A 26693-nucleotide genomic window follows, 5' to 3' on the forward strand; every position below is an offset into this window, starting at 1 on the left:
CACCTGTGACCTCCAGAAACGTGGCAGAAAAGGGTGAAATGCAGCTGCTCCATCAGCAGCTCTGGGGCTGCTTTTGAACCCCCACACCCAGACACTATGGGGCTTTGCCCCACCAGCACAGGACCAGGTGCCAAAATCCTTCTCCCACCAGCTGCCCTGGGCCATCTCAGCCCAGCAGCTCAGCCCAGTCAAGCCCCTGGTCTCACTTCCATCTCCAACTGTAGGGTAAATCATTAACCTTGAACGCTTGGAGCTCGTTCAGCATTTCTCCCCGCCTCTTCCCTTCTTTTAAATCCCCACATATAATGAAAGTGAAAGGGTGCTGCAGTCTCTCCTGGGGAGCAAACAGAAGAAGGTTCTGAAGGTCTTGGGCAGGTAGGGACAGGCCTTTTTTCCCCACTTCTAACAGCCGTTCTCCAGAGGGCAAAGGAGGATGGAGAGCAACGCCATGCACAGAAGGAGCCTCTGGGCCAGCGTGGGCGTGTGTGACGGTGCTCCAGACAGCTGAGGTGGGTGAGCTTACCCGGACCTCTGCCCTGCAGAGCTGCCCACCCACCACTGCATCTCCCCGGGACCTCCTGAGGCACAGAGCGGCTCTCAGTTTCTGTGGATCACGCCTGCGTTATCCAAGCTCGCTCGCTGCGGAGAGGATCGGTTCGGTAGGTACCAGGGTGTGTATCCCTTCTCTTTCTTTGCCCATGGGCTCACCTCTTATGGTCCTCCTGCCCTGGCTCCCTCCACTGCACAGCTCACCCCTTTGATCGATGCTGCTGCTCTGCTGCAGCCACAGAGCCCCCGTGCAGGGTTTGAGCTAGAGGCTCAGCTCCCTTCCTACTGAAATCCCTGAGAAACGAGGTACCCTCCTCTCCCTCCCACCCACTCTATGGGTTGCGGTGGGGTGAGGTCCCGAGCAAGGCAATCAATGATTAAATATCCCCCTGAGAGGGTGCGACGCAGGGGCTGAGCCCCACGGTGCCAGCAGCTCAGCAAACCCCTGGGAAGATGCAGTCCCTGCAGTTTATAGCCTGTGAAATAACCATGCACGAGGGAGTGAAACTCTGGCCAAACTTGGATCGAGGGAGGATGAGATCTATTTTCAGAGTTCCAACATGTCTGTTCACTACAGTCATATTTCAGTCTCTGGCTCCTGTGTGCTGGACAGACCTGAGATGGGCAGTTCCTGGGTGACCTCAAGCAATAGCTGTTTCTAATGATTTAAACTGATGGCTGAGCTGCCTTGAGCCTGCTGGGGGGGAACGTGGCATTTCCCATCCTTGGAGCTCTGCAATGTACAACGTCCCCATGAGCGGACCGTGTTAGCTGGTGACCTGGTGAGAGCCCTTTGCAAGGCAGGGAAGGCAAAACCCCTCTTCCCCCCTTCCCAAGCACCCAAGCCAGCCCTCAGGGAGGGGAGACGATCTGTCTGCAGGAGGGCAGGAGCTGAGCAAGCACAGCAGATATGACTACAGCCTGGGAGCACTGACAGGAGCACTTCTGTTGAAATCTGAAGTCTCCTGCAGCATCCCCTGCTGCTCACGCAAGGGCTTTGCTTGGCCCTCGAGATACTCATTCTCAGCATGCCAGGACGCAGGGCGCTGAGGTGGGATGAGCGATGAGAATCTTTACCACATTGTACAGCCTCCCGCAGAGTAACCATGACAATTCGGAGTGTGGAGACTGCTGTGGGCTTGATGGAAGGGGCTAGAGCAGAGCTCAGCCACCTGCTGGGGACTGCTCACCCCTGGGACGCCTTCCGTCAGCGGCAGGTCAGGGCTCAAGCAGAGCAGAAACAGCAGCATGACCCAAAGTTGCCGTATCCACTTCAGAAAGTGGCAGCACCTCAGTGAGGCTCAGGAAGCATTATCATGCCTACGTGGCTGGAAATCCACCGAGAAGAATGGAAAATAAAAACATACCTTGTTACCCAACAAAATGGTACGTTTACACACAGTGATTCCTTGGTGCTGGAGAAATAGGTGCCACTTCACTGATTTATGGAGTTAAGTAGAGCTTTCCAAAGCTAAAAGCAGGACAGCACCCTTTGTCTGTGGGTAGTGTGATTGTTTCAGTTGCTACAGACCAGAACAGCTTGCTCTGTCCTTGTATTAGGCACAGGAAAGGGATGGGCCAGATTTTCAGTTCAGGACTGACGTTGGAGACACAGTAATACCTTGTTATGAATGTCTCATTTAATTCTGTTGTTTTTACGCATTTCAGTGGTTACCATCAACCTGCTCGGAAAACCCCTTGTTGAAAGGCAAGATGAATAGAAATACAGAGTTAGCCCCAAGGAGCGTGACCGAAGAACCAGCCTCTCCGACAAACAGTGCAGGGAAGGAAAAGATGGAGATTGCTTCTGAACTGGGCAGCCCAACTTTGCATAGCACGGACAGTGGGTTCTTTGAAAGAGGTATTAAAACAATGTTAAGCATCCGGAAATCAAAACGAAGTCCAAACAAAGAGAAAGGAAAGGAAGGTACTGGTACATGGAAAGGAAAACGACTTTCTTTGCGATTCTCCAAGAGCTACGAGGAGAACAAACCCCCAATCTGTAATGGTGTGGAGGAGATCGGTGAGAAGCTAGAAGCAGAGCCCATTGAAGGAAAGCCTCTGTCAGGTAAGAAGCAAAACCTCCAGTGTAATTTGCTTGGCAGTATATACGTAACCTTCAACTAATTTACACTTTGCATGTCTCGGGCCCAACGGAGATGCTAAAGAACCAGGCATCCCATTACGGGGCAGAGACAACTGTCACCCCTTGCGCAAACTCGTTGGGGTGTTACCTGGCCCAGCCCGGGCAGGTCGCCCATCACCGAACACGCTGTTCTGTGGCCTCCACTACGTTAGTTTAACCATATCCACAACCTGCCTACAATCAACACATCAACGTGTTGGCTCACATATCAGCAGACATATTGCACATCATACATATCAGTCACCAATCTGCTGATCACAGTTTGGGAACTGCTGGTCTGACAGTATTCGGAAGTGCTATTCCTACACTATTGCCTGCATTGCACTTTTGGACAATTTCTGCTTTTTAGCTCTCAGGCTGTATTCTGTAGGTTGCTGCAAGGCCTTCAAGGGGGAAAAAAGATGGCTTGGATGTGATCTGCTTCGGCATCTCCACTTTGTTTCCTAATCTTAGAGACTGCCGTGCAAAGGGACCTCTGCAGACGCTTTTACTCTCTTAAGCTGACTTTCCATCTATTCTTCTCGCAACAGCGCTGCTGCAAGTATTTGTTTGGTTTGTTTTCCCCAGGCTGGTTACTCTCACGCATTTTGTCAGCGTTATATAGACGGCTCTTAGTCAAATTAAAATAATAACCTTCAGCATAACTCTCATCTTTCCCCAAGTGTGGGCAAACCGCAATGACTTTGATCTTAGTTTGCGCACCATTCTCCTCCACCCTCTCAAGGCAGAGGTACTACAATGCACCCACCAGGAGATAGACTGAAGTGGGTCAACATGGCTTAACCTTTCCTCAGCCTAAATTTCTAGGAAGAAGTTCTTGGCCTACTGCATAGCATGTCATGGGAATCAGGTAGAAGGGCTGACGTTGTCTCACTGCTACAACGTGCTCTACTGTGCCATGAAGTTACTTACTGCTTTGCACTGATACATTGTGAGGCTGGTAAGCTGGATCTGAGCCCATCTCAAACTTTGCTAGTCTGGTCTCACAGGGTCATAGATGAGGAGCGACAGGAAATGTTACCATAAGCCCTTTTCATCTCCTGCAATAAACAAGCTGAGGAATTGCATTAATAAGGCCCATCCTGTGCCCAATAACTTGTGATTGGCCTAGACTAGAGCAGCTCTGTCAGAAATACATCCCATCCTGAGATAAATATGGCAAGCGATGGAGACTCCACCATGTGCACCATTAAGCTGCACAATGGTTAATTGCCTTTCAATTGTCTTCCTTCAACTACCAGCTGGCTGGTCTTGTATTGCTAAATTAAAGATCCATTTAGCACCCAATATCACCTCCCTGAATAATTATCCTAGATGGTGATTAAATGGTGTTTTCTCACTTTGATAAACAGAACAGAATGTACTCCTTTAGTCTCTCACTGCAAGCACTTGTGCAAACACAGGGTTTACATTAATTTTCTAGAAGAGACTAAGTTAATTGGCACAATCTCCCTTCCCTCTGAGTGCAAAAGAAACTGTAGCTCCATATAGGAACTCAAAGCTTCATGCATTGTATGCTGCATTAATACTTGGGTTATTTGGTATGTGTCTGTCTTCATATAGATACTCTTATGCTGCACAGATTATTTGGTGCATATGGGATAAAATCTGTGTGCAGACAAGCCCAGGGGCATAAATCACAGGCTATGAACCAGTCCTTCATATCTTTGACTGCTTTCCAATTTTTCTGTATCATTTTATATGTGTATGTCCCAGAAGGACGCGTGCCGAAATAATACACTTTTCCTTCTCCTCTTTAATGTTGTGTTATGCCCAGTATCACAGTGGGATCTCCTGTTCAGAGCATCCGTTATGATGCTGGAGATGGTAAGAGCTTCTCGGGGCCTCTCAAAAGCTAACAGTACTCTTGGATCTCCTCAACATGTGGCAAATACTTCTTATATTACTGGCAAATAGGCAGTAGTCCTTGCACCAGTAAGGTCTGAAAAAGAAATGGGAAACTCAGTAGACCTCAGCCACTTTGGAGGTAACGGTATTTAGTGACTTTCCCCCAGCCTCAGCAAACACCAGCCAGTACTGGTAGTGGGTGCCAAAAGCACAGGAGGTGGGGGAAAACACAGTGAGACCTGAACACCAGGAGAAAGCACCGACAGGTTTGGATCCCCCTCCAATGCACACGTGTCCCCAAACCATCCAGGGACAGCAGTGCTCACTGCTTGGAAAACAAATGTCACAGGTGAGATGCTTGGCAACTGACGGTAGGTTTATATACAGGTGGTGAACAGCCCATCAGCCAACTCTGAACCACCCCAGGTGTGTGAACTCCACATACCTGTCATACTTTGGTATTTCTCCATTTCTTCCTGCTGGGACGCCGGGACCACCATCCCAGAGACTCCCCTCAGTCCCCAGCAAAAGGGTTATTGCAGATTGCAGTAACTGCAGAGCGAGAAGCTGTGGCTTCTGGTCCTCCACAAGTCCCTCTTTTTGGTTGAGAGGAGGCTGAGGACACAAGCACTCACAGAATGTCTCGTAAATGTCTGGAACAGGTAAGAGGCATCTTTCAGAGGCCATTTGCTGTGATAGGCACAGGCTGGAAAGGATGGCCAGCCATGTATGAGCCAGTGTCTAGCTTGCTGCCTCTGTCCCTGCATCTCAAGGAGTCCTCGTAATACAAATCACCAGCGACAACCTCTGCAGTTTTGAGTAAGCATTTTGCTCAGCCTTCAGAAATGCAGGAGCCAGTTTAGCCATGACGTTAGTTGGGAAAGTGTCTTAGGAGAACTTGGTAATGCACAAAATCAGGACAGGAGGGGAGCCCAGGTTTTGCTCAGTATCCCGCTCCCCCTGGGCCTTGGTATCTCTGGAGGACATACTGGTGGTTAGGCTGGGGGCAGACATGACCCCATAATGAGATGTCTGACCTGGGAGCTCAGAGGGCCCGAGGAGGTCTGTCCCATTGTGCTCCCTCCCACCCCTCCAGCTGGACCCCTGGACACCAGAATCAGAATTGGAGAAGGTTTGGTTTGGAAGGGACCTTAAAGATCATCTAATTCCACCCCCCAGCCCTGGGCAGGCACACCTCCCACTAGACCAGGCTGCTCAAAGCCCCATCCAGCCTGGCCTTGAACACTTCCAGGGATGGGGCAGCCACGACTTCTCTGGGCAACCTGTGCCAGTGCCTCACCACCCTCACAGTAAAGAATTTCTTCCTAATATTTAATCTAAATCTCCCCTCCTTCAGGTTAAAACCGCTACCCCTCAGAACGACCCTTCCTGGCCTTCTCGGGCAACGTGCTGGAATGCCCTTTCAGCCAGACATGCTGTGCCCAATGCAGCAGCAGAGCTGTGCTGAGTACACTGGGAAACAAGGGCATCCCTGCCAAAGGAAATCCTGCTGGGAGGGTATATCACAAACTCCTCCTGCTGCCAGTCCCACTCCAGCTCCATGCTAACAGAGGGGAAGAACCAGCAGTAGTTTTATGCAGCCGGAGATCCCAGTGCCCCTCTGTGCAGCCTCCTCAGACATTGCTTGAGGTTCTCCTGCAGGGCTATAATCAGTTTTTTTGATATTTCCTACCTCTGAAACCAGCAGTTTGGAGATGTGGCTCAATTTGCAGTGATTGCATTCCCACTGCTTTCTTCTCCTGTGTCAAACAGGAGCTGGAGTGATCGGGGAGGGGGGGCGGGTCAGTCTCAGGGACACTGCTGGGACCTGGCCCTGCAAGCCTCCCTGTGGGGCATCTTGTCCTGTTACCAACCTGTCAATCACCTAACGCCTGCTTTGTCCCAACCCCTTCCCCCCTTCTTTCCGCAGTAATGGAAATCAATGAACTTATTCAGAAAAGGCAACTTCTGGAAGCGTTTGCAAGCATCAAGTACTTGGAAGATGAGACTATTGCTGAACGGGATGCTGAGAAATACAAAGATAACCCCCAGGAGTTTGTGAGGAAATCCAAGGATGTGGATTTGCTTTATAACTCCATCACAAATGCTATCCAGTCCATCGTGGTGGGAACACTGGAGCATCCCACTGTGGAGGATACCATGCTGACCTCCCTGGTGACTTTAATTGCCCGTGAAGAAGCAGCTCATCCTAACACAGGCAACGCTACTTGTCCTGGGTTGGACTTGCTCGGCACACCCAGAAAATGGAGGGAGGAGTGGAGGGAAGCTATCAAAGAGAGCGCTAGAAAGAGAGTCCAGAGAGTACCCATGGCATCGAAGGAAGAAGAGAGTTCTTGGCTTGATCTCCACTTAGGTTTCCTCCAGAAACACCTGAGCGAAGACTTACTGAAAATCAAGTTATCAGTAAAAAAGTGCTATCCAGAGGAGTACAAGGTGTGTGACATATATGTGGAGGCTTTTCATAATGCCATTGCCTCGCACTTGCAGGATCTCACCCATAGACCACTGGAATTCAATGAGCTCTACACCTTACTCGACTGGGTGGCCAACACCTACCGCAGGTAAGATGCTACGCTTGCCACGCTGCTTCATCTTCCTCCGGAGAGCGGCGGGGCCGCAGGGTGCTTTGAAAGCACCAAGCTTTTTTCAGTTTCCTGAGCGAGCAAGAGAGACACAGTCACTTCTACAGTAGAACCAGATAGCTAATCTATTAATAGGTGGGGACAAAGGTTTGTAGATAAAACACTTGCTGCTTTTCACAGATCTAAATTACCTCGTTTTCCCCTTCATCTCCCACTCACTGTTCTCACATGCCAGGAAGCTCCTCCTTGCAGCACTGATAAACCTGCTCACTTTCTGCAAATATTTTGCAAGGTCCAGCAGCAGCTGCTCAATGACTTTTCCAGGCGCAGGGAGGGAACTATTGTGGGGGGGGTGGGGGGCGGGGACTCTGCCTTCTTCCTGTTTAATTAAAACTGTGATGCGTTTGGAAACAGGCCACGTTACCCCCCACGTTCAAGGGTCAGAGTCATGGCAAGGAGGTGCCAAGACATCACTGTGTGGAATTAGCCACATGAAAGCAAAAGCTCTGGCTCAGACGTATCCACTACTTGAATGGGAGGCCCATGGTTTTTAGGACCTGTTAAAGCTCCCTGTAATTCAGGTGTGACTAAAATGTTCTAGGAGCTGCATAGACACACCAAACGCCATCCTTAGGGCTCCCTGTGTGTGGGGAAGTAAAGGCAGGAATTCTTCACAACAGTAAAAACAGTATAGCTGGACATTGCCTCCTTTTACAGCCAAAGGAGACATCTAAGATAGGCACCAGTAGAAGGTCCAGGCATTGTGCGTCCTCAGTTGTTCACTGGGCCCATCATCGCAGCCCATCATTCCAACACCAAAGAGCTCCTAGACTAAACCCAGCAGAAATACAGAGTGGGGTGGAGAGGAGGAGAGAGGCAACAGCCACAGGAGATGGGTCTGCTAATAAGCACATAAGAACAGCTGTGTCAAAGCAAAATCGTGTCTCCCCCAGCAGCTGGTCTCCAGGAATGGTCTGAACCAGATGCCCAAGGACGGGACAAACGCAAACCAATTGACACCCCTCAAACAAACCAAAAAGGGGGTGAAGGCAGGAGTATCAGGACTGAGTCAAACGGTGGGCAAAAACGGACAGGGAGGGGGCAGTGGTGGAGCAGGGCAAGCTGCAGTGACACTTGCCCACACGACTCCTAGCCTGGGCAGCTTTTGGCGCAGGGATGTTTGGACCACAGATGGTCTTTGTTTTGAACAGCCCTGAACAGATTTATTCTGTGAACTTGCCTAGTTGCTCCTAAAACCCCGTTTACGGTGTGATGACTGTAATGACATGTGTAACTCCCTCGGCATCATGGCACTGGCTGACCCGCATTATGGCAGGACCGCTATGGGAGTGACGCCCCCGCCCATTGCCCCTCTCCCTCACGTGTCCCTGTCGATCCCATCTGGAAGGAAATTCCTGCATGTCCCCAGCCCTTGGGAACTGTACTGCACCCCAGCATTGCAGGAGAGGGGGGAAGAAATGAGCTTCAGCAGCCACGTTCTGCACCAAAGAAAAGTGCCCCCATCATATTTCTCTAACTTGCTGTGAAAGAGCTTATTGAGAGCTTGCAGCTGTTTTGGGATCTGCTTGCAATCACCTTGCTGGGTTGGGCTGTTTCCATTTGATTTTCCCATCCTGAAAGAACTTCATTCCTTCTTGGGACCTATGCCAAAAAAAGAAGAAATTGCCCGACCCAAACTCATTATCGATGCTACAATTCAAACAAATGGGAAAAAAAAAAGAAAGAGAGGGGAATAAGCTCCTCAAGCATACATTTGAGCCAGTCCTTTCAGTCACAGTGGAGAGTTTGTATTTAAATCTGTGGTGTCCTTTTAAATGAGCAGCAGACCCCTGCGGCAGCTGGGCTGTGCAGTGCTCTGCATGTGCAAATCGACCTCTCCAGGAAATCTCAACCATGACTGTGGGGACATTGACCCCAGGACACTATCAGCAGGCTGAGCTTTTTTTCTGCCAAGCAGTCGCTCTGCACCATCCTGACCTCGTACGGTACAATCCTCACTTGGATCCAAACCTAGCCGTGTGCTCGGTGCTGGTTTGGCAATGGGAACGGTTTTTTGATGGTTCAACTGGCTGTGTGTAGGACATTGCAGCTGTCTCCCTTGCTAACCAGGTGACTGCTTGCAACTTATTCAAGTGCCTGAATATGTTCTTCTTTCTCCTCTCCACCTTCATCACCCTGAAAGACGCAATGCCTCCACAGTCGGTGGCAGATTGCAGGGGTGGCACATTCAATTGTACAGGCTAATAACGGGTTTCTTGCCCTGGAGGGAGAAACACAAGCGCTCCCTCCCTTTCCCTGCCTTCCTGCTAATCAGCTGGCCTGATCACACTGCAATCCAGAGGAAAGCGAGTGGCAAAGTCATCTGTCATCTTAGCGCACTTTGTAGTCAGACTCCATAGCTGCACGTCCACCCACCGCTTCCATCTGCGCGGTACGGCGATGGCCAGTGTCCCAGGCATGGGAATGGCTTCCAGGGGCTGCCCTACACGGAGCAGGACCTACTCTGCCACCTCCCCTCACTAGGGATAACACACAGGAACGAAGAACAGGCTTGACGTGAGCTGTGATGTGACACCAGAGAGACCAGCTAACTCCAGGGCAGCACGCTGCTACAGGAATTACCCTGAAAGGCATCTCGCAGGCTTGTAGTCAAATGAATCAGCTTCAGGTTGTTTATTTAAAAAAGTAAATTCTCATAGCACTTTTCATGTCCAAACAACTCAGAAGTCTCATGATTTCTAAGGTGGGCTGGAACCTTAGATCATTTTGATTTTGAATAATTAGGATTTTGAATAGCGAGGAAAGATTTTCTTGTTAAAGCTTGAAAACAAGCATCGCAATTTAAGCTTTAAGTATATTTCTCGCAGCTTAATAATCATGTAGCTCATGCCACATGAATATTCTATCAGTTTACTTACACTCCAAGGCAACATAATTTGTTCGTTTGAATCTTTCCAGTGAACTCTTTCTGGGTCACCCTGATCTCAAACCAGAAGTTAAGACAGAAAACCTGTCCCTGCTGTTAACACCAGATGATTGGGACAAACTGAAGAACGACTACATCACTTCTGCAAAGGTGAGAGCTTTGACCTTGCCCCCATGTGCCCCCCAGGGAGGGTAGGGGAGTCCCAGCCTCCCAGGCAGAGGTCTTGCATGGCTGCCTCATGGTTCCCAGCCCCACCAGGTGCTGAGTCCTGCCAGCGCCACGCAGAACGGCCTTTAAGCAAAAGCAAAAAATCCTGAACACCAATTCTGGGACTGAAGCAGGCCATGAGCTTTAATCTGGGTAACCACAGAGCCAAAAGGACTGTAACAGACCCAGACAGTATGTCAGAGGCATACTGAAAGATCATAGCTGGGCCTCATCAGACTGAAAGCATTGCAAAGTTGGGTGTAAAGACTTTTTAGCTGCTGTTTTCACTGTGTGTGAGGAGCACATCTGAGGCTTGCTGTAGCCAGACAACTTTGGGCTTGTCCCCGACAGAGGACCTCCCCATGGTTCAGCTCCTCCTCAGGCCATAGGAAGCCCCTTCTGCAGTTGTCTTTCTGCTGTCCTTGGCTGGGACCCTGTGTAAGACTACATGGTTTCCTGGCTTTTTGGTGGGCTCAGACATTTCCTCGCAAAACATGTCTGAACCAGGGCACAGCTGAAGGTGAGATCAAGATACCCAGCTGAATAAAATTGGTGTTGCTCCTTCGTGCTGGTGAAGGATTGTTTTGTTTCACCGGCAGCAAGATTGATTTATCAGCCAGGACTGAATGGTGCTGCCACTTCCACAAGTGGCTGTACCGCCAGAAAGGACCAGTTTGATCTTTAATCCTGACCTTGTGCATTGCACATGCTGGAGGACTTTGCAATCAAGCAGTCAAACAGCTGACACGATATTTCCGTGTCAGGAAAATGATTCTGCCTTGATTTGAGAGTACCTTGCCCCAACACAGCACAGCTCCTGGTTTTTCCCAAGTTCCTGGGTAGACCGACGGGGTCTGGAGCAGGACCTTTGACTGCTCACCTTTCTGTGCCCCACACGTGAATCTCACACACATGCCGATGGAGCAAAACGCCGCTTTACTCATGCTCGCTTCGTTATCCTGAGCTGCATATTTCCTTCCTACATTTAACATTTAGGGGAAAATCAAAAGCTATTTTGGAAACATCCTGCGACTGGAGGTCACGGAGAAGTGGGAGAAGGAAGTTCATCCAGAAGTGAAGGAAAACCTCTACCGCTCCTCGCTCTCCTTTGATATTCAAACGGTATTTAATTAGCTGGGACCAAGTGTGGGGGGGCTCTGTGGCTCCAGTGAAACTGGATCATTACCTTCTGGGGTGGAGGTACCGCCTCCTGCGATAGTTTATGTTAGTCACGCACTGTCAGAATACATTAGAGCAGAAAATGCAGTTTATTACAACTTTTAGCTCTCCCGCTTGCCTTCTAGCTGCAAATTAAACCTGCTGTCAATTGTGTCAGCAACATAATAGGCAACTGATTTTAAAGTCCTTAAATCTCTTTGATTAGAAAGAAGAAAGAGAAAGGAAAAAAAGGCGGAAAGAAAAGGTTTGTTAGAAAAACCCCTTGGCTGAAAGAGCAACTTTGTCCCGGGGCTGCAGCAGCCGCGGAAAGGCCGTAGGCAGTGACAGCCACTCCAATTTAGAGAGTACAAAAAACAAAAGCTCCTACTAGCTTTAGGGACTACAGGGTAGTAAAGCCAGGAGGGGTTTGGATTCATTCTCCTCACTCAAAGGGTTGAGTCATTTCAATTAAATAATACCAAAAAAAAAAAAAAAAAAGAGAGGGAGAGAGAAAGAAAGAAAGAAAGAAAATCAAAGAGTTTTGCCGGCTGCCGTGACTCATTTTCCATAGAGGAATATTACACGTTGTATGATCACCACGAAGGCAGGTCTGAATTGGATTAGCAGATGGGTAGGATGCCTCGGGAAGTGTGGGAGCGGGACGGCAGCCTGCCTCACTCCGGAAAGGCAGCCAGGTTTGCGGGAACGGGAATCAGGGAGGAGCCCCAGTGCAAGCAAGACTCCAGGGTGATGCCCGACCCTCTGTGCGGCCCTGGTGTCGCTCCTGAGGAGGGGGCTTGTGTGTGCTCCAGGGACGGTGCTTAAAGCCGCCCTCAGCGTGGGGACACGGGGACAGCTCAGGTCCCCTTGGGCATTGGGTTGGGGATTGATCCCTCCCGCAAATCCCTCCAAAAGAGGAGGATGGCACCAGGGTGGCTCATGGCTCCGGTTGACACCACATCTAGCTCATGCTCAGACAGCAGAAGGACATGGGGCCATTAGGGATGAATGGTTGTGCCACAGATCAGTTTGCACCTCTTGGCCCGTTCCGGATTATTATTTTAAAAACTGCCAGAGAATAATAAAAACCTCCTGGCAACATGTCGGCTGTTTCCCCCTTTGCTAAGCGAGTCATTTTTATTAACCAAAGCTGCACGAGGTCCTTGCAAAGGATGTTTCTCCCATGCTTGTCATGTTCACTGGCGTTTTTTCATGCCCTTCTCTAGATCATCGGGGAACACATGAAGATATCTGGAACCATCAGCAGAAGCCTGGGAGCGCAAATGCTTGAGCTGTGCCTGGCAGAGCTGCACGAATTCATACCAAGGTCATCGCCGCTCTGGGCAGCACATTCCTTCCAAATGAGTCCCACATTGGTAAAAAAGCAGGGAAAAGGTCTGTGCATTGGGCCAGACGTTGGCACCGAGCAGGCACAGGCCTGCTCCTGTGAGAATTAGAGATCTCAATGAGCCCAATAATGAGCAAACAGCAAAACAACTTGGAGTCATAAACAGACCCAGATGGGATTCTTGTGAGTCCCAAAATCTGAGGTTAGAGCTCCAAGAAGGAGCTGCTGGCCAAAAAGGGATGGGACCACTGTGGTCCCATCTATCCAGGACCTTTGTGGCGTTGGATGCTGCAGCTACAGCCACAAGCAAGCAGCAGTTATGGACCCCCAAACCCAGAGCCTGCTTGCCCAAAATACCATCTAGGTGTCCCAGCATGAGTCCTGCTGAGAGGGATTTCTCCCGCACCTCATGGCTATGGGCATAAAAATGGCTGATGGGACCCTCTCTGTTACAAAAAATATATAGCTAGACCACCTTCTGAGTCTTTTTTAAAACCTAGTGGGTGTCCAAAGGACACAGGACCCTGCACCTTTGCTGAAATAATGTTTTTCTGCTTGGTAGTCTCCGAGTTACGGCCTTAGATCTTCCCCCCTGCAATGTGCTTTGGGGATGCTCCAGGGAAGATTTTTGGTCCCAGCACAGCGACACGCTGCCTGGCCCTTCCGGTGGGGCTGTGTTTCGAGGGGGTTCACAGCCGCTTGCCGGAGCAGCGATTTGTGGAGGAGAAAGGCCATTCGGCATGAATCAACTCTGAGTGAGACTAAAAATAATTTCACATTAACCTTTGAAGTTTCCCACCTCCGGCAGGCGCTGAGTCGGGTGTTTGCTAATAGACGTTTTGCAGAAGCGAGGGTGGGGAGCGCGAGCGCTGCTTTCTCAGATCGTGAACCCGGGGCATGGCAGGTGTCCAAAGTGAACCAAAGGCAGTGCTTTCCCTCCTAAACCCTCATCTCCAATAGCCCAGCCATCTACACCTGTCTCCTATACCCTGAGCGAGCGGGGTAATTCAAACCAGCTATTTGGCTTTGAAGGCCACCTGGGTTTTTGAGGAGAAACGCAGTACTGATATTCCGGTCTTCCTTTTTTTTTTTTTAAAAACTTTTTTTTCTCTTCCCCCCCCCCCCCCTTTTTTCCCTTTGTCCTTTTTTTTCTTTGTTCTCTTTTTTAATTTTTTTTCTTTTTCTTTTTAAACAAAATTGGTGTAAAATGCAAGCTGGGGCAGCAAGGGCTCCCATACAAAAGGGTCACTGAAACAAGCTTTTTCTTAACGAAACCTGAGATGCAAGTGGCTGAGGCTGGCCCTAGCAGGTTCTTTTACCCTGACAAAGAATGGGACCACCAGGTAAAGCCTGCCTGAGCACGCAGCCTCCTGCCAGCAGTGTGGACCCAGCTGTAAAACAGCTGTCAAAACCATAAAAGCAGTGCTACACAGAAACCAGCTACCCAACACACCACGCTGAGGTTGTGGTGGACAAATGTAGGTGAGATGCCCTGTTCCTAGTCACCTTCTGTTGTAAAATCATCCCTGAGGTCAATCCTTTCCTTGTGCTGATACAGTGATTAAGAGGGCACCATGTTACATTGCCCCAAAAGCCAGAGAAATGAAGGACCAGACTGATGAGCCTGAGTACTGCGGCCGCAATTAATCCCTCAGCGTGAGGAAGATTCAGAGATTTGGCGTGCTGAGATCCTTGGCATCCCTCCAAAAGTGATGCGTACCCGCTCAGGCGAGCGCACCCTAAACCCATAATTATCTGCCGTCTATTCCCCTCCAACGCACACGCATGTTATGACAGCTGGAAAAACCATGTCCGCATACAGAGGGGACAGGTTGGGCCAGCCACCGGTGTCTCCTGACGTTGCCGTGTACACAGAAGATGAGCCATCCGTGGTCCCTCCAACCATTAGCATTACCTACGTGTCTTCTCCTGCAGGTTCGGGGAGGAGTTCGTGGTGTGGAGCACCGCCCAGGACAGCCCCGTCTTTGCACCCTATTTTGCTGCCTACATCAACAGCTTCCACGACCTGGTGTAAGTCCCCCAAGCCGAGCTGCCGCGTTGCTGGGGTTCGGGAGGGTGGCAGCATCCAGGAATGAAAGGCCAAGGTATCCTGGGGGTGCCCCGCGGGGTGCTCACTCAGCCTCCGGCCCTTCCTCACCTCATGGGGGAGATGTTCCCCAAGAGATGCAGATAAAAGTCACTTCACTAGGGCAAAAGGGTGAGGAGACAGAGGTGGGGACGGATGCGGTACGGGGACGGACCTGGTGCTTGTGTGAAAGCTTTAAACTCATTTTCAGCCCATCTTTTTCAACCTCAGAGGAGGATTTCTTTTTTTTCATTTTTTGTTCTGGAGCTTGGTAGAATAAACCCAGATCACGGTCTGATGGCTGTTTTTGGCATTGGGCTGGAGGAAACTCTATGAAAGCACTCCTGCAAATAAACCCCTGCCACGGCTGCTGGCAGGAGGAACTTCTGGGGCTTTGCATGTGTTAAAAATTAGTTATTTAAATCCATGAGTTGAAAAGGCCTCTGATAAACAGGTGTGCCCACCAGCTCTGACTATTAAAAAGTACTTTCAGGAGAGGGGTGGTTTCCCCATAAGTAGGACGGTGCCAGTTACTGTGTGTCCCAGGGTCTGGGCCATCAGCCTGGTGCTGTGGCACGTGGTGACCCTGCACTTCCCACCCCGCATCTGCCCACGCAGCCACCACAGCCCACCGCTGATGGTGCCATGGGGAATCGGGGCTGTTCTTAAGGCACCTGCCCCGGGGGAATGGTCTGCAGCCATGCAGGGACACGGCCCACCAAGGCCCCGGAGCTCTTCAGCATCTGGGGTCGTCTTGCCATGCAGATGTGGTGCTTCGGAGGCCAACCCAACACGCAGCTAATGCCTGGGTCCGGCCACCAAGAAGCTTGAGTTGTTATCTCCAGCCCATGCTGCTGCACCGCTGCCTGCGGTGGGGATGTTATGTGCCAAATATTATTCAGGGGATGCAGAGGATTGCGTGTTGCAGTGTCTCACAGGAGGCAGCGGCTCTAGCCGCAGCGAGCACTACCGTCGGGAAGTCTCTAGATGGCACGGTCTCTCCAGCAATGCTAACCTCGCCGAGGAGCTGGCTTTCTCTCCCTCCTCCTGCAAAAAATTGCTCTCTGTTCCCTGCTGGGGACTGGCGAGATGGTGAAGGAAGAAGCCAGCCCTGGGCAGGGAGCTGGCAGGCGTTTGGGTGGTGGATTGGCTCCGCTGGGTCAAATTATTTGTCAGCCTGGGGTGACGAGTTGCTGGGCAGAGGTAGGTGCTCTGACAGCATGATATTGTGCATGCTGGACGCAGACTTCAGGTGTTCAGCAGGAGTTATGGACCTGAGCCCCAGCCTGGGAGAGAGGGTTGGTCTTATGTGTTTTGCAGTCCCGCCTGAGCATCCTCAGATATACAAACTAGTTACCAAGCAGCAGCAGGAACCCGCCGTGGCCTGTGGTCACAGCAGTGGATGTGGCACATCCAGGAATGCTTGAGGACCACTGGAATTTTGGTGGTGCTGCATCAGTTCCCCTCGGAGCGTGTTGCAGCAGGGCAGGGATGGAAAGTGAGAAGAAAGCCAGAAGGTCGCAATACCCCCAAAGCCCACACATACTGCTGGGGATTTCATTAACCTCTCAGAAGTTGTATTCTCTTCCTCATTAGTGTGAAACCTTGCAGAAGTACGCACTGTCCCTAGGAAACCCCACAGGTTTCCACCTCCATAGCTCACCGTTCCAGCTGCTGCCGATAAACGCTGCACGGAGTGAGTCAGCAGGGCTCCAAGGGACGCAGGGTCAGCAGCTTTCCCTTCTCTGGCTCTGTTATTTACTTCTCTCGGTGCCCCTCGGTGCTCTCTCAGGTACCTGGAGATCATTTAGCAGAAGTGTTGCTCAAGTGAAAAAGTAACCAGCCTGCGCAACTGCTCCGCGTGGTTGAACCTGGTGAGGAAATAGGTGTTTTTTTAAGCACAGTTACTCAGATGTGATTAATTTTCAGTGTATGGATTGTGCAAAAAGAGTCATTACTTTCACTCATTAAGTGTTTCCAAAAGGAAGTGTACCAGATACACAAATTTATTTAAAAATAATGCCCAAGATGGCAATCTGGATAAAACGCTTAGGGCAGTGTAATAGTTTACATTTTAACTTCAACCCACCGGTGGTGTCTCTCTCTCCCTCTCCAGGTCAGGGTTAGAAACAGTGTTTAAAGTCAACACTGAGGAACTGCAGAAGATTTTGTCAGCTCTGACAAGGAACTTCACAAATATTTTTCTAGATAAATTAAGAACAAAAGCACAGGTAAGAGGATCTTGGCCACACTATTTCCCAAATATAAGGGGTACGTGCAGGACCACTGCAGCAGCTGAGGGCCGTTGCCCTTCCCTTGTCTCACCAACCACATCTTGTTTTGCAGCACGTGACATTATGGTCCCTCCAAAATGCATCGTGCCTAACGTTTGTAGAAATCCTCCTTAACCCAAAGTGACAGTTTCGGCATCCTGGGAGTTTTTCATGATGAGCAATGAGACATTTGTCAGGCTGTTTGCTTTACTACAACGGCAACCAAAAGAAAAGGGTATTTAGTGACTTCCAGCATCTCAGGTAGAGCAGTGGGGGGGAACCTCACCCATGGTGAAGCACCAGGGAGGTCAGCACCAATGAGACATTTTTCCTTCTATCAAAACATTTGGATTTTTCAAGACTTTGATTTACTCTCGCTTATTCATAGCTCTGCCATCACAGTCGGTTATCAACCTCTTCAGACAGGACAGAATTCATTCTGGTACAGGTGATTTTTCCAGGCTGTTTCTATGGTGAAGAAAGACTGAGTCTTTCATCGTGAGGATGCTAAAGCTCTGCTATCATCTGCTAAAGCTCTGGTATCAGCCTAACTTGTGTTAAGAGGCCTAAAAGGCAATGTGCTGCAATGCAGTTTGTGCTTCCTAGGTGGGAATACCACGACAGACCGGGAAAATTAAGCCTTTGGTCCCGCCTCTTTTCACTCACCCTAATTCACTTTCTAAATCACCAAACATAACCTTCAGAAGCCAAGACAGTCACACAACTGCTCCAATCTAAGCCAAGCCCGCCTGGCCAAGGGGGACTTTCCAGTGACTGCAGAGCTCGTGTCAGAGCCTGACGGGCAGGCGAGGAAGGAGTCAAGCCAAGGCATTGAGCAAGAGAGGAGAACTGCCGTGAGAACTGACAGCGGCCGGCCGAGACAAAGCATTTCTAAATACACCCCCAGCCGGCTGGGAGCACAGCAGGAGGGCAAAAGTGGGGGAAATAATTGGGAAGGAGATTGCCAGGAATCTAAAGACAGAGATCCTGAAAGCTAAGAGGAGAAAAGTACAAAGGGGATGGGCCAGAGAAGGGATATTTTGAATTTGGCCCTTAGGGGAGTCTCTTCCAGGTGCCACCAGAAGCCTTTAGCGAATATTGATGCGTTTCTATGCAGAGGGACATTAGCTCTAGGGATCCGGCAAGGGAAATAGCCCACTGGGGACACTTGGTCAGAGCACCTTGTACCCAGGGCAGATGGGAAATGGTGCCACCAGTCCCACGTCATCACTGACCATGAGGCATCAAGTTGGGGATGCTCCCAGCTGCTATCCCACAACCACCACATCAGAGCAGTGAGCAGAAGGAAAATCCCAGTGAGACCTTGTGCAGACGCGTGGGTCTGTAGGGAGTACAAGTGCTGTGAGCAAGGGGAGCTTGATTTCCTTTGTGGGGAAGGCTGGAGGGGCGATGGATTACTGGGCTAATTTCCAACAGATTCCCTACCAAGTGACTTGTCATGTCCATAGCTGGTGCAAACCCATGTAACACTAGCATAGGCGCTTGCAGGCCACAGCCTGTTCTAGCCATGCCTGAGTTTCCTCTGATTAACATTCACATCTGTTTCTTCATCCATACAGTAGGGATACAAATTTATTTACCTAAAGAAATATAGCCGGTGGATTAGAACGAGGCACAGAGCAGGGAAATGAGGTGTCACAAGTAAGCCTTTAACGCCAAAGCAACTCCTGCTTGGACAGTGATTCTTCTCCTGTCTGCACTGCGGCACCTACCCAGAAAGGGGAAACGTGGGTCTGAATTCCCTGGGGTGGAGACAGAATCCCAGCCTGCTCCATGCTGCTGCTGCCTAACTCCCAGTGTGTCTTCACGCAGAGCGGGTGCGCTGTCAGTGCTCTGTGCTTTTCGGTTCAAGCCCCCCAAGCAGGCATACGGGTGGGCACCTTCAGCAAGGGCACCAGCTAGTCTGAATATTACCGGTGCCACCAGTGAGTTGGTCTTTTTTCAGCCACTCCTTAAGAAAATCCTGACCAAGGACTGGATTTTGGCGACGGAAAGGCCGGACTCACTGGCATCGGCGATCTCACAGTTCTCCAAGCACCTGCAGCACATGAAGGACCCCACCGGGCAGGTAGGCAGATGGTCCCGCGCCCAGGCACAGGGATGCTGGGGGGGGTTCCACTATCATTTGCAGGCTGCGGTCTGACCTATAGACTCATCTCCAGCGGCAGGGGCTGTTTATAACCATGGGGACTGCTGATGGGGGGCAGCTCAGATATTACAATACTTTCACGTGAGAATTAGCAAGACCTTTCCTTTCTGTAGTTTAAATACGGGAAATGATGCCTTTAAAGAGGAACAAAAAGCTTTGGTGAGCATTACCACTGAACATTATCATTCCATGAGTGAAAGATGGTATGCTCCTTTCACACCTATGCAGTTGTGAAGTAAATGGGTAGGTGACAACAGCACTATACTTAAAATCTGAAAGCACCATCAAAACCTACTTTTAAAACAATCCTAAACACCCCCCTTTGCTACTGAGGAGCCAAACTGCCAACACAAAACCATGGGCTATTTCAGGGTGAGGAGTATTCCCATGGCATTCCCTTGGGCACTGCTGTCGCTCTGCGCCAGAGCAAGGGGCTGGGGGCCACTGGCTCCCTTTGGCAAAGCTGGTCCAGGCACTGCCTTCGTGCATCCCCTCTATGCCCTCGGCTGCTGCTAAAGACCCGAGGGCTTCCCTTGCCTCCTCTCACTGCCGTGACCTTGCCTGAGAACAACAGCAAAACCACGAGGTTTGCTTTTTTTAACCAGGAGCTTCTACGTGACATTCATAAGTATGTGGTGAGGGAATACATCACTCAGGTCATCAAACCCAGACGGAAAATGAACAATGAGACACGGCAGCAAGTGAGTGAAAAGATGAACCAGGAAGCCAGAATCCTTAATAATATGCTCATCGATCAGGTATGTGAGTTCCCTCCTAGCATCCCCCGGTTGTCCCATTCCCAGAGGTGTGATGTCCCTACTTGGCTTCCCGAGGACTGAGGTGGCAGGCTTTCAAGGAGGGCAAGCCTCAAGAAATGCAAAAACGTGCATTAAAAGAGAGCAAGCAAGGTGGTCACTGCAGGTTAATGGCACGGACTTCCAGCCTGGTGGCTACTCTGCGGTAGCAACTTGTGCGTGCTCAGCTGGCCACTCTCCGATTGCAGCGCCGGGTGTTTTATCAAACTCCCAGACCCCCAGGCGCTTTGCGTAGGTTGGGCTACATGCCATAGGATCAAGCTCATCCTGTGGCAACTTGGTCCTGGGCCTGTTCCCCTGGGCCATGGGATGCACTTTGTCTCTGAAGGATCCCTGCACTGGGTACAGTTCATGGAGATGAGTCCAGCAAGAGGGTTCATCTGGGCACACAGTCTGCATACAGGAGGGTGATGGGGAGAAAATTGCAGCTGCTTGTGTGTTTTGTGGGTAGGCAACATCGGTCTGGGATTTCCAGGGAAACCAAGGTTGAATTTATTGGATTTTGCAGAAAGTCAAGTGTGTGCGATGCTGAACACCAGCGGGGTTGTCACTTGGCCGAGGCAGATCCCTCTCAGCAGTGAGGCACATGAAACTATTAGGCAGTGTAGGGGGAAGGCTCTGGCACCCGCTGCTGTGCTGGACCACAGCCACAACGCCCTGCTCAGGGTCTGGCTCTCCGGGGTGCCCCTGAGCATCAAGGAGTGCAGAGTCGGACCTGGCGGAGCTCCTGGGAGTGCCTTGCCATTGCCACCCCCCGGCAGCACCCTGCCCACCCGAGGGCAGCCTGTCCTGCCTGCAGCAGGGCTGTCTTACACCAGTAAAAGCGACCCGCTGCCATGCTCTGCCCTGTCAGGTAAAAAGCATTTTGCAGGTGCTGCGCTTCCCCATGACCGTCCTCATGTGCCTCCTCGTTCGCAGGGCTCTGACTCCGACTGGCTCCTTCCCGCCATACACCACATCGCCAATATCATTGGGGAGAAGAAAAAGGACAAGATCAAGGAGTACGTCAAGGAGCTGTGTCAGGATTACCCAGATATCAGGTACGTGAAATGGCAGGTGCCAGAACTGCTGAGCTCCATCCTGAACAGCACCAGCTCGCCCCAAGCCTTGGCCAAGCCCTTCACCTTCTCTTCTCTGCTGGTAGCCACACGTCAGAGATCAAGGTGCCAGCAACAGGGGGTGTCCCACCTTAGTTTTCCTTCTTTATGGCTGTATCCTTTCTCTTTTTTCACCTGTCTGCTGGGTCTTATAGTGCACACAAGTTACCTCAAAAGCCTTTTCATTTTAGAATAGAGTAGAGTAGAGGCAGAGTCGAATGCCGTGGAATGCCGTGGAATGCCATGGAATAGAATAGGAATAGAATAGGAATAGAATAGAATTTCAGTTGGAAAAGGCCTGCAACGATCATCTAGTCCAACTGCCTGACCACTTCAGGGCTGACCAAAATTTAAAGCATGTTGTTAGGGCATTGTACAAATGCCTCTTAAACACTGACAGGCTTGGGGCCTTGACCACCCCTCTAGGAAGTCTGTTCCAGTTTTGGACCACCCTCTTGGTAAAGAAATGCTTCCTAATGTCAAGCCTAAAGCTCCCCTGTTGCAGCTTTGAACCATTCCCATACGTCCTATCACTGGATACCATTTTATTGCTCCAAGTGAACCTTGTTTCACTGTAAAGCTCCAGGTTGCCTTTAAGCTCACCACCGGTGTTAGCCCAGCTTGCCAATTTGCAGCCTCCAACTTTGGAGCAAATACTTTTTCTCCTGTTCCCAGGCTCAGACCTCAAAGCGTGGCAGACATTGACACAGTTCAGCTGCAATTTCTGAAAGGGCCTCCAGGTAACCACTAAATTTTGGAATAAATTACAAATTCTTTCTTTTGTACTTTCCATTTGCTGTTCCAAAGCAGCATCTGCAAAATTTAAGGCTACTGGAAAAGTAAACAAACAAAGTGACTAGCTCTGTGCGTGGCTAAGCTTCTGCGTATGAGAAGTTACCTCCTCTTCTACAGCTCTTCTACCAACCGTTGAGAAGGAATATCAGTGGTGCAGCTAAAAACAAAAATCCATTTCATAAGAGTCATTTCAGAAAAAGACCAAAGGTTTTTGAACTGGGTTACACAGTTCCTGCTGGAGAACACTTATACAATCAAAATAAACCATGAATTTAACAAATTGCTCGGAAGACTGAAATGGACCCTCAAATATTTAGAAAAAAATTACATTAAGTATATTTTCCTCTCTCCAAAACTGAAGCTCAACATTTTTCCTAAGTCTATTTAACTCAAGGTGGTCAGATATGCTTCAGGCTTATCTGTGTGGGGAAACTCAAGACGTGGACTTGAAAAAGAATAATTGTTCCTGAGTAATTTCCTTGGTGAACACACCTATCCTACAAAAAAAAAAAAAAAAAAAAAGCCTTAATCCCAGCGGCCAGACTAAGCTGACGAAGGAGGCAGTGCCTGTTCTGGGAAGGATGGGGGAGGTAAGTGATGGCTAGTCAGGCTTAGCTATTTGAAAACGATTTTCCAGGCAGAAAAGCCATTTACAAGGCTGTGATTTGTGGTACTTTTTAGTCATTAGCCTTAGACCAAAGCCAGGTTTTAAGGACCATCGTCTTGGTTGATCTATTTCCTGGCTTTCTGTTATTGAGTAATATTATTTTAACAATTAAGTTTGGAAAACAAGGCGGAACCTGCTGGACCTGCATTGCTTCCTGTTCAGGTCTCTGTTAGTTCTTCCCCTGAGCTCTCAGAGACGTTGCCGAATTTGTATATACCAAGATTACTGGAACAGGGTATGTTTCCAAGTTGGCTTTCCTAGCTCTTATCTAATTAGTGCCTGTCAGCTTCCTAAATATTAGCATTTCCATTACTCAACTCAAAATAATCATTAAATAAAAGGTCTGCAGCCTCTCAGGAAAACTTTCGAAAGACGTCAAGTGTGTGTGGAGACAGAGGAGGAAATTCCCCGAAGCACCAGCAGCAGGAGGGTGTCCCATCAGCGCAGGGTGGTAGGAGCTGATGCTCGCCAGCTCCGTGGCTGCGGAGGCTGCAAACCCCACATCCTGGCGGCTCCTCCAGCACAGTGAGGGGTCGTTCCCTGTCGCTTTGCCATCGACTGGCTCCATCTCCAGCATGGTGGTTGGTTGCTTACCTCTGGGCTGATTTTGTCCACCAGGACTGAGTGAGGTCTCGTTTGGTTTCTGCAGGAAGGAGCACATCCTGGCGGTCCTCGCGCTCCGGGGTCTGGGGCGCGCCAGGAGAGCGGCGATTTTTCGGCAAGGCTACCACACCCTGGAGAGCCCTGACGGTGGGGAGGGCAGCACGCTCTTCGCTGAAATTGATGCCCCAGTGATCATCAGCTGCTTCTAAACCAGAACCAAAACCATCAGTCAGCATCCTCCCTCCTCCTATGCTGCCTCTACGGCATGGTCCAAAATCTGCTACCCCACCTCGCTCCTCTGCAAACACAATATTTTGACTGCCATGGGAAGAGGAGTAGTTTTCTGAACTTGCTACCCCGAGTTCAAAAACCCAAGGCAACAGACGCACCAAGACACTGACCTCCTGCTAGAGCTCCTGGGCAGCAGCTCCAGCCCGGGCACTGTGTCCACCCGGTGTTCAATACAGATTTTATTGCTAGGAGGCTGCTCTGTTGTTTGGTCCAAGATTGAGTCTATTTTCAGAGAAGAGGAGAAAACCAAAAGGAGTTCACTTAGAGCTATATTAAGGCTTGGACTGTGCATTGCATAATTACACAGCAGCAGAGCAAGAACCTCCTTCATAATTAGTGTCCCTGAGCAACCGAGGGGCAGAGCTTGGGCAGGGATGTGGTAGTGCCCAAGTCTTATTTCCTCCCCCGTGAACGAGCTGGCATGACACAAGGTCAGTGACGTTGTGACCCAATGCCACAAACCACTGCCTGCCTGGGGAGGAAAACCTTGGAGGGTAACCAAACCCCACAGCTGGGACATGCAGCGCATGGACCACTCTGCACTCCATGATGGATCCTGTGGCCTTTCTGGGGTTTCAGCAGATTTTCTTCGCTCGTGGGCTGCCTTGCAAAACTCCAGTGGGACCGAAGACCTGTTCGTGCCATCACAGCCTCTCTATGTGGGCAGACATGTCTGGATCAGACTTGCCATGTGGAGGGAGGCTCTGAGTCCTCCTCACCCCCAGGAAAAGGGCTACTATGCCCCTAGTCCATTTTCTTGTATGTTCAAATGAATTTTAACAAACTTGGTACAATCTGACCGCAGTATGAAACCTAACGTGAAATGGACAGGCATAGTGCTACAGATCAGATCCTCATCTGGTGTAAACCAGCATCACCCCATTGATGGGCATGGAACACCACCGTTTAACTCCAGGAGGGATCCAAAGCATTACATACAGCATCTGCAGGGGAGACTAAGAGAGACATCCAGCAGCCTACGGCCGTACAAATCTGATTTTATTTAATCCAATATTTTCTTTAGGTTGCCCTCCGCAGGAATTAATCCAAGACTCTGTACAGAAGCATGTTTACGATCTATCAATTTATGTGATAAATGTGGACATGGCATTGCCTTGAACACTAATTTGGCTGCTGCATAGCTTAGAGCACCAGTAGCGAGCCTCTTTCATTTCCTTTGCTCCGCTCTCCAGCAGTATAAATTCCAGCCCGGGTGAGCAGCAGGTGCTGGTGACAGGCCAAGGGAGCTGTTGTGATGGATAGGAAATACAGAGTGTGCCTTTAATTCACAATCATCACATGACAATTTTTCTAAGGTAGACATGCTACCTCCACAGTCAAGACGAGGTGTTTTTCTAAAGATGGCTTTGAAATATTGGGTGTAAATTGAGAGCTTGAGGCAGGAAAATCTGGGAGAAATTTTCTGCCCTGCATCATTCTTCTATACAGCTCGTGACAATTCCTGCCAATCCTTGTCTTGGTGACTCTCTGTATTTGCTATGGAGAAGGAGAAGTAAACTATCATCTGCACCTCTCATTAGGTTTGCAGAGCTCAGGAACGCTTTGGAGATCCCCTTTGCTGTCCTGGGGACATGGTGCAATCGGGGCCCTGGATTACCCCGCCATGGGTGTGTGAGCCACATCCCCCGTCCCCGTGGTGGGGAAGGGCACCAGCGCTGAGAGATTTACATTTAATGTCAAAAGCATTGACTAAGTTGAGGGGAGGAGGGGGATAAAAAGGAGATTTCAACTTTTGCATCCTCAGTCCGAGGCGTCTAAGACTGGATTTTCAGAGGAGTGCAGGATTTGAGGCCCTAAAGCCTCAGCGGGAGCTTTTGTGCATCAGAAATTTCCCTCTGCCCTGTATGCATCTCTGATCCGAGTGCAAGGCGTCTGCGGCACAGAATTTTTCCCAAGTGCATTAAATGTACGCTGGGTTTTCAATCTTATTCTTTTACTAGCCATCTCCCCACAAAGCAGCTGCCTTTCCCCAGGCTCCAGCCGCCTGGCCCTGGGATTAGATAAAGCGCTCGGCTTCCATTTTCTAATAAAAGCAAGTTGCTGCCTGGAAGTTGTGGAGGAAAGCTGGGCACAGTGGCCTGCCTTTTGTCACAGCCTCTCCTGGGACACTCGGATCCTGCAGCCTGGCATCCTGTGATCCAGCGGCAGGAGCACAGCCTGCTTCCTCCGGGAGCTGCTGCTCTCCTGCTGCTGGCTCTTAAGCAAACCAGTTCAATGCTGACCCCTGTTAGGGAGAGACTACTGTTAAGTCCCCGTCCTTCCTCAATAGCCATGCTGGAGAAGGAGCTCCAGGGTGGGCGGGGAGCAGGGTCCTGTCCCCGCCTGGGCAGGGGATGCTCAGTCTGGGCTGCAAGAGCGGCTCCTGGAGACACCGGATCCAAGAGAGAAGAAGGGCTATGCTCTCCGCTGCTGTCCAGCCATCTTCTTTCAAACACTCGGTGTTGATTAGGACCATATTTTACATTCCAATAAAAGAGAAGAAAGGCCTCTCGGGGCTTTTGTTGTGAAATATGTTGCTTTTGTAGGAAAGTGCCAAGGAGCTCACTTATTACCCCGTTAACTCCCTCTGTTTGCTGTTTCCCTGTGGTTTCCACCATCAGCCCTACTCCCGCCCCAGTACACAGTTACATTCCCCACCGGGAGTCGCAGCTCACTTTTACCCTGGAGGGACCAAGTGCAGATACATCCTCCAGTGAATAAGGCTTTCTCAAAAGTATCCAGCTAAATAGAAAGCCAAACTCTCTCCAGATTTAGTTTCTCAGGGGTGAACGCTGCATTTCGGGGGGGAGATCTGGCACAGCTCACAGCACTGTGTGGGTGGTGACAGATTTTTATTTTTTTTGTTTCAGAGGTCTCTGCTGTTTCACAACACTGTTCGTTTCTGGTTTGGGGTGAAAAGGAGTGCTTCCAGTACTCTCTGTCCAAGGGAACAGCGTCCGCAGCCAGGGTGGCCCACAGCATGGCATTTGCCATCTGAGACTGGCCTTCGGGTGCCATCATTTCAGCAATTTAGTGAAATGGTCTTTTCCTGGAAGCAAAGCGCCACTCCGTTGCTCACCACCAGCAGCT

At 50.1% G+C, this 26693-nt stretch overlaps 1 protein-coding gene across 1 annotated transcript; it reads left to right on the forward strand.

The window, feature by feature from the left end:
* Positions 1–311: 311 nt before the first annotated feature.
* Positions 312–26693, forward strand: EXOC3L4 (exocyst complex component 3 like 4). The gene is made up of 12 exons (XM_054201103.1): positions 312–671; positions 2218–2617; positions 6474–7125; positions 10126–10243; positions 11297–11422; positions 12685–12785; positions 14742–14837; positions 17009–17123; positions 19132–19254; positions 19941–20093; positions 21069–21190; positions 23359–26693. Exons 2-12 carry the CDS (start codon positions 2263–2265, stop codon positions 23519–23521), a joined length of 2124 nt encoding a protein of 707 aa, XP_054057078.1. The 5' UTR covers positions 312–671; positions 2218–2262; the 3' UTR covers positions 23522–26693.

This window comes from Rissa tridactyla, chromosome 4 (genome assembly GCF_028500815.1).
Source record: "Rissa tridactyla isolate bRisTri1 chromosome 4, bRisTri1.patW.cur.20221130, whole genome shotgun sequence".
NCBI classification, from domain to species: Eukaryota; Metazoa; Chordata; class Aves; order Charadriiformes; family Laridae; genus Rissa; species Rissa tridactyla.

What these genes read in the sequence shown, in the direction of transcription:
- EXOC3L4 (XM_054201103.1), top strand. Translation starts at nt 2,263, where the DNA reads ATGAATAGAAATACAGAGTTAGCCCCAAGGAGCGTGACCGAAGAACCA. An exon ending in TCTCCTTTGATATTCAAACG is followed by an intron (nt 11,423 to 12,684) that starts GTATTTAATTAG and finishes GCCCTTCTCTAG; the next exon opens with ATCATCGGGGAACACATGAA. An exon ending in CAGGATTACCCAGATATCAG is followed by an intron (nt 21,191 to 23,358) that starts GTACGTGAAATG and finishes TGGTTTCTGCAG; the next exon opens with GAAGGAGCACATCCTGGCGG.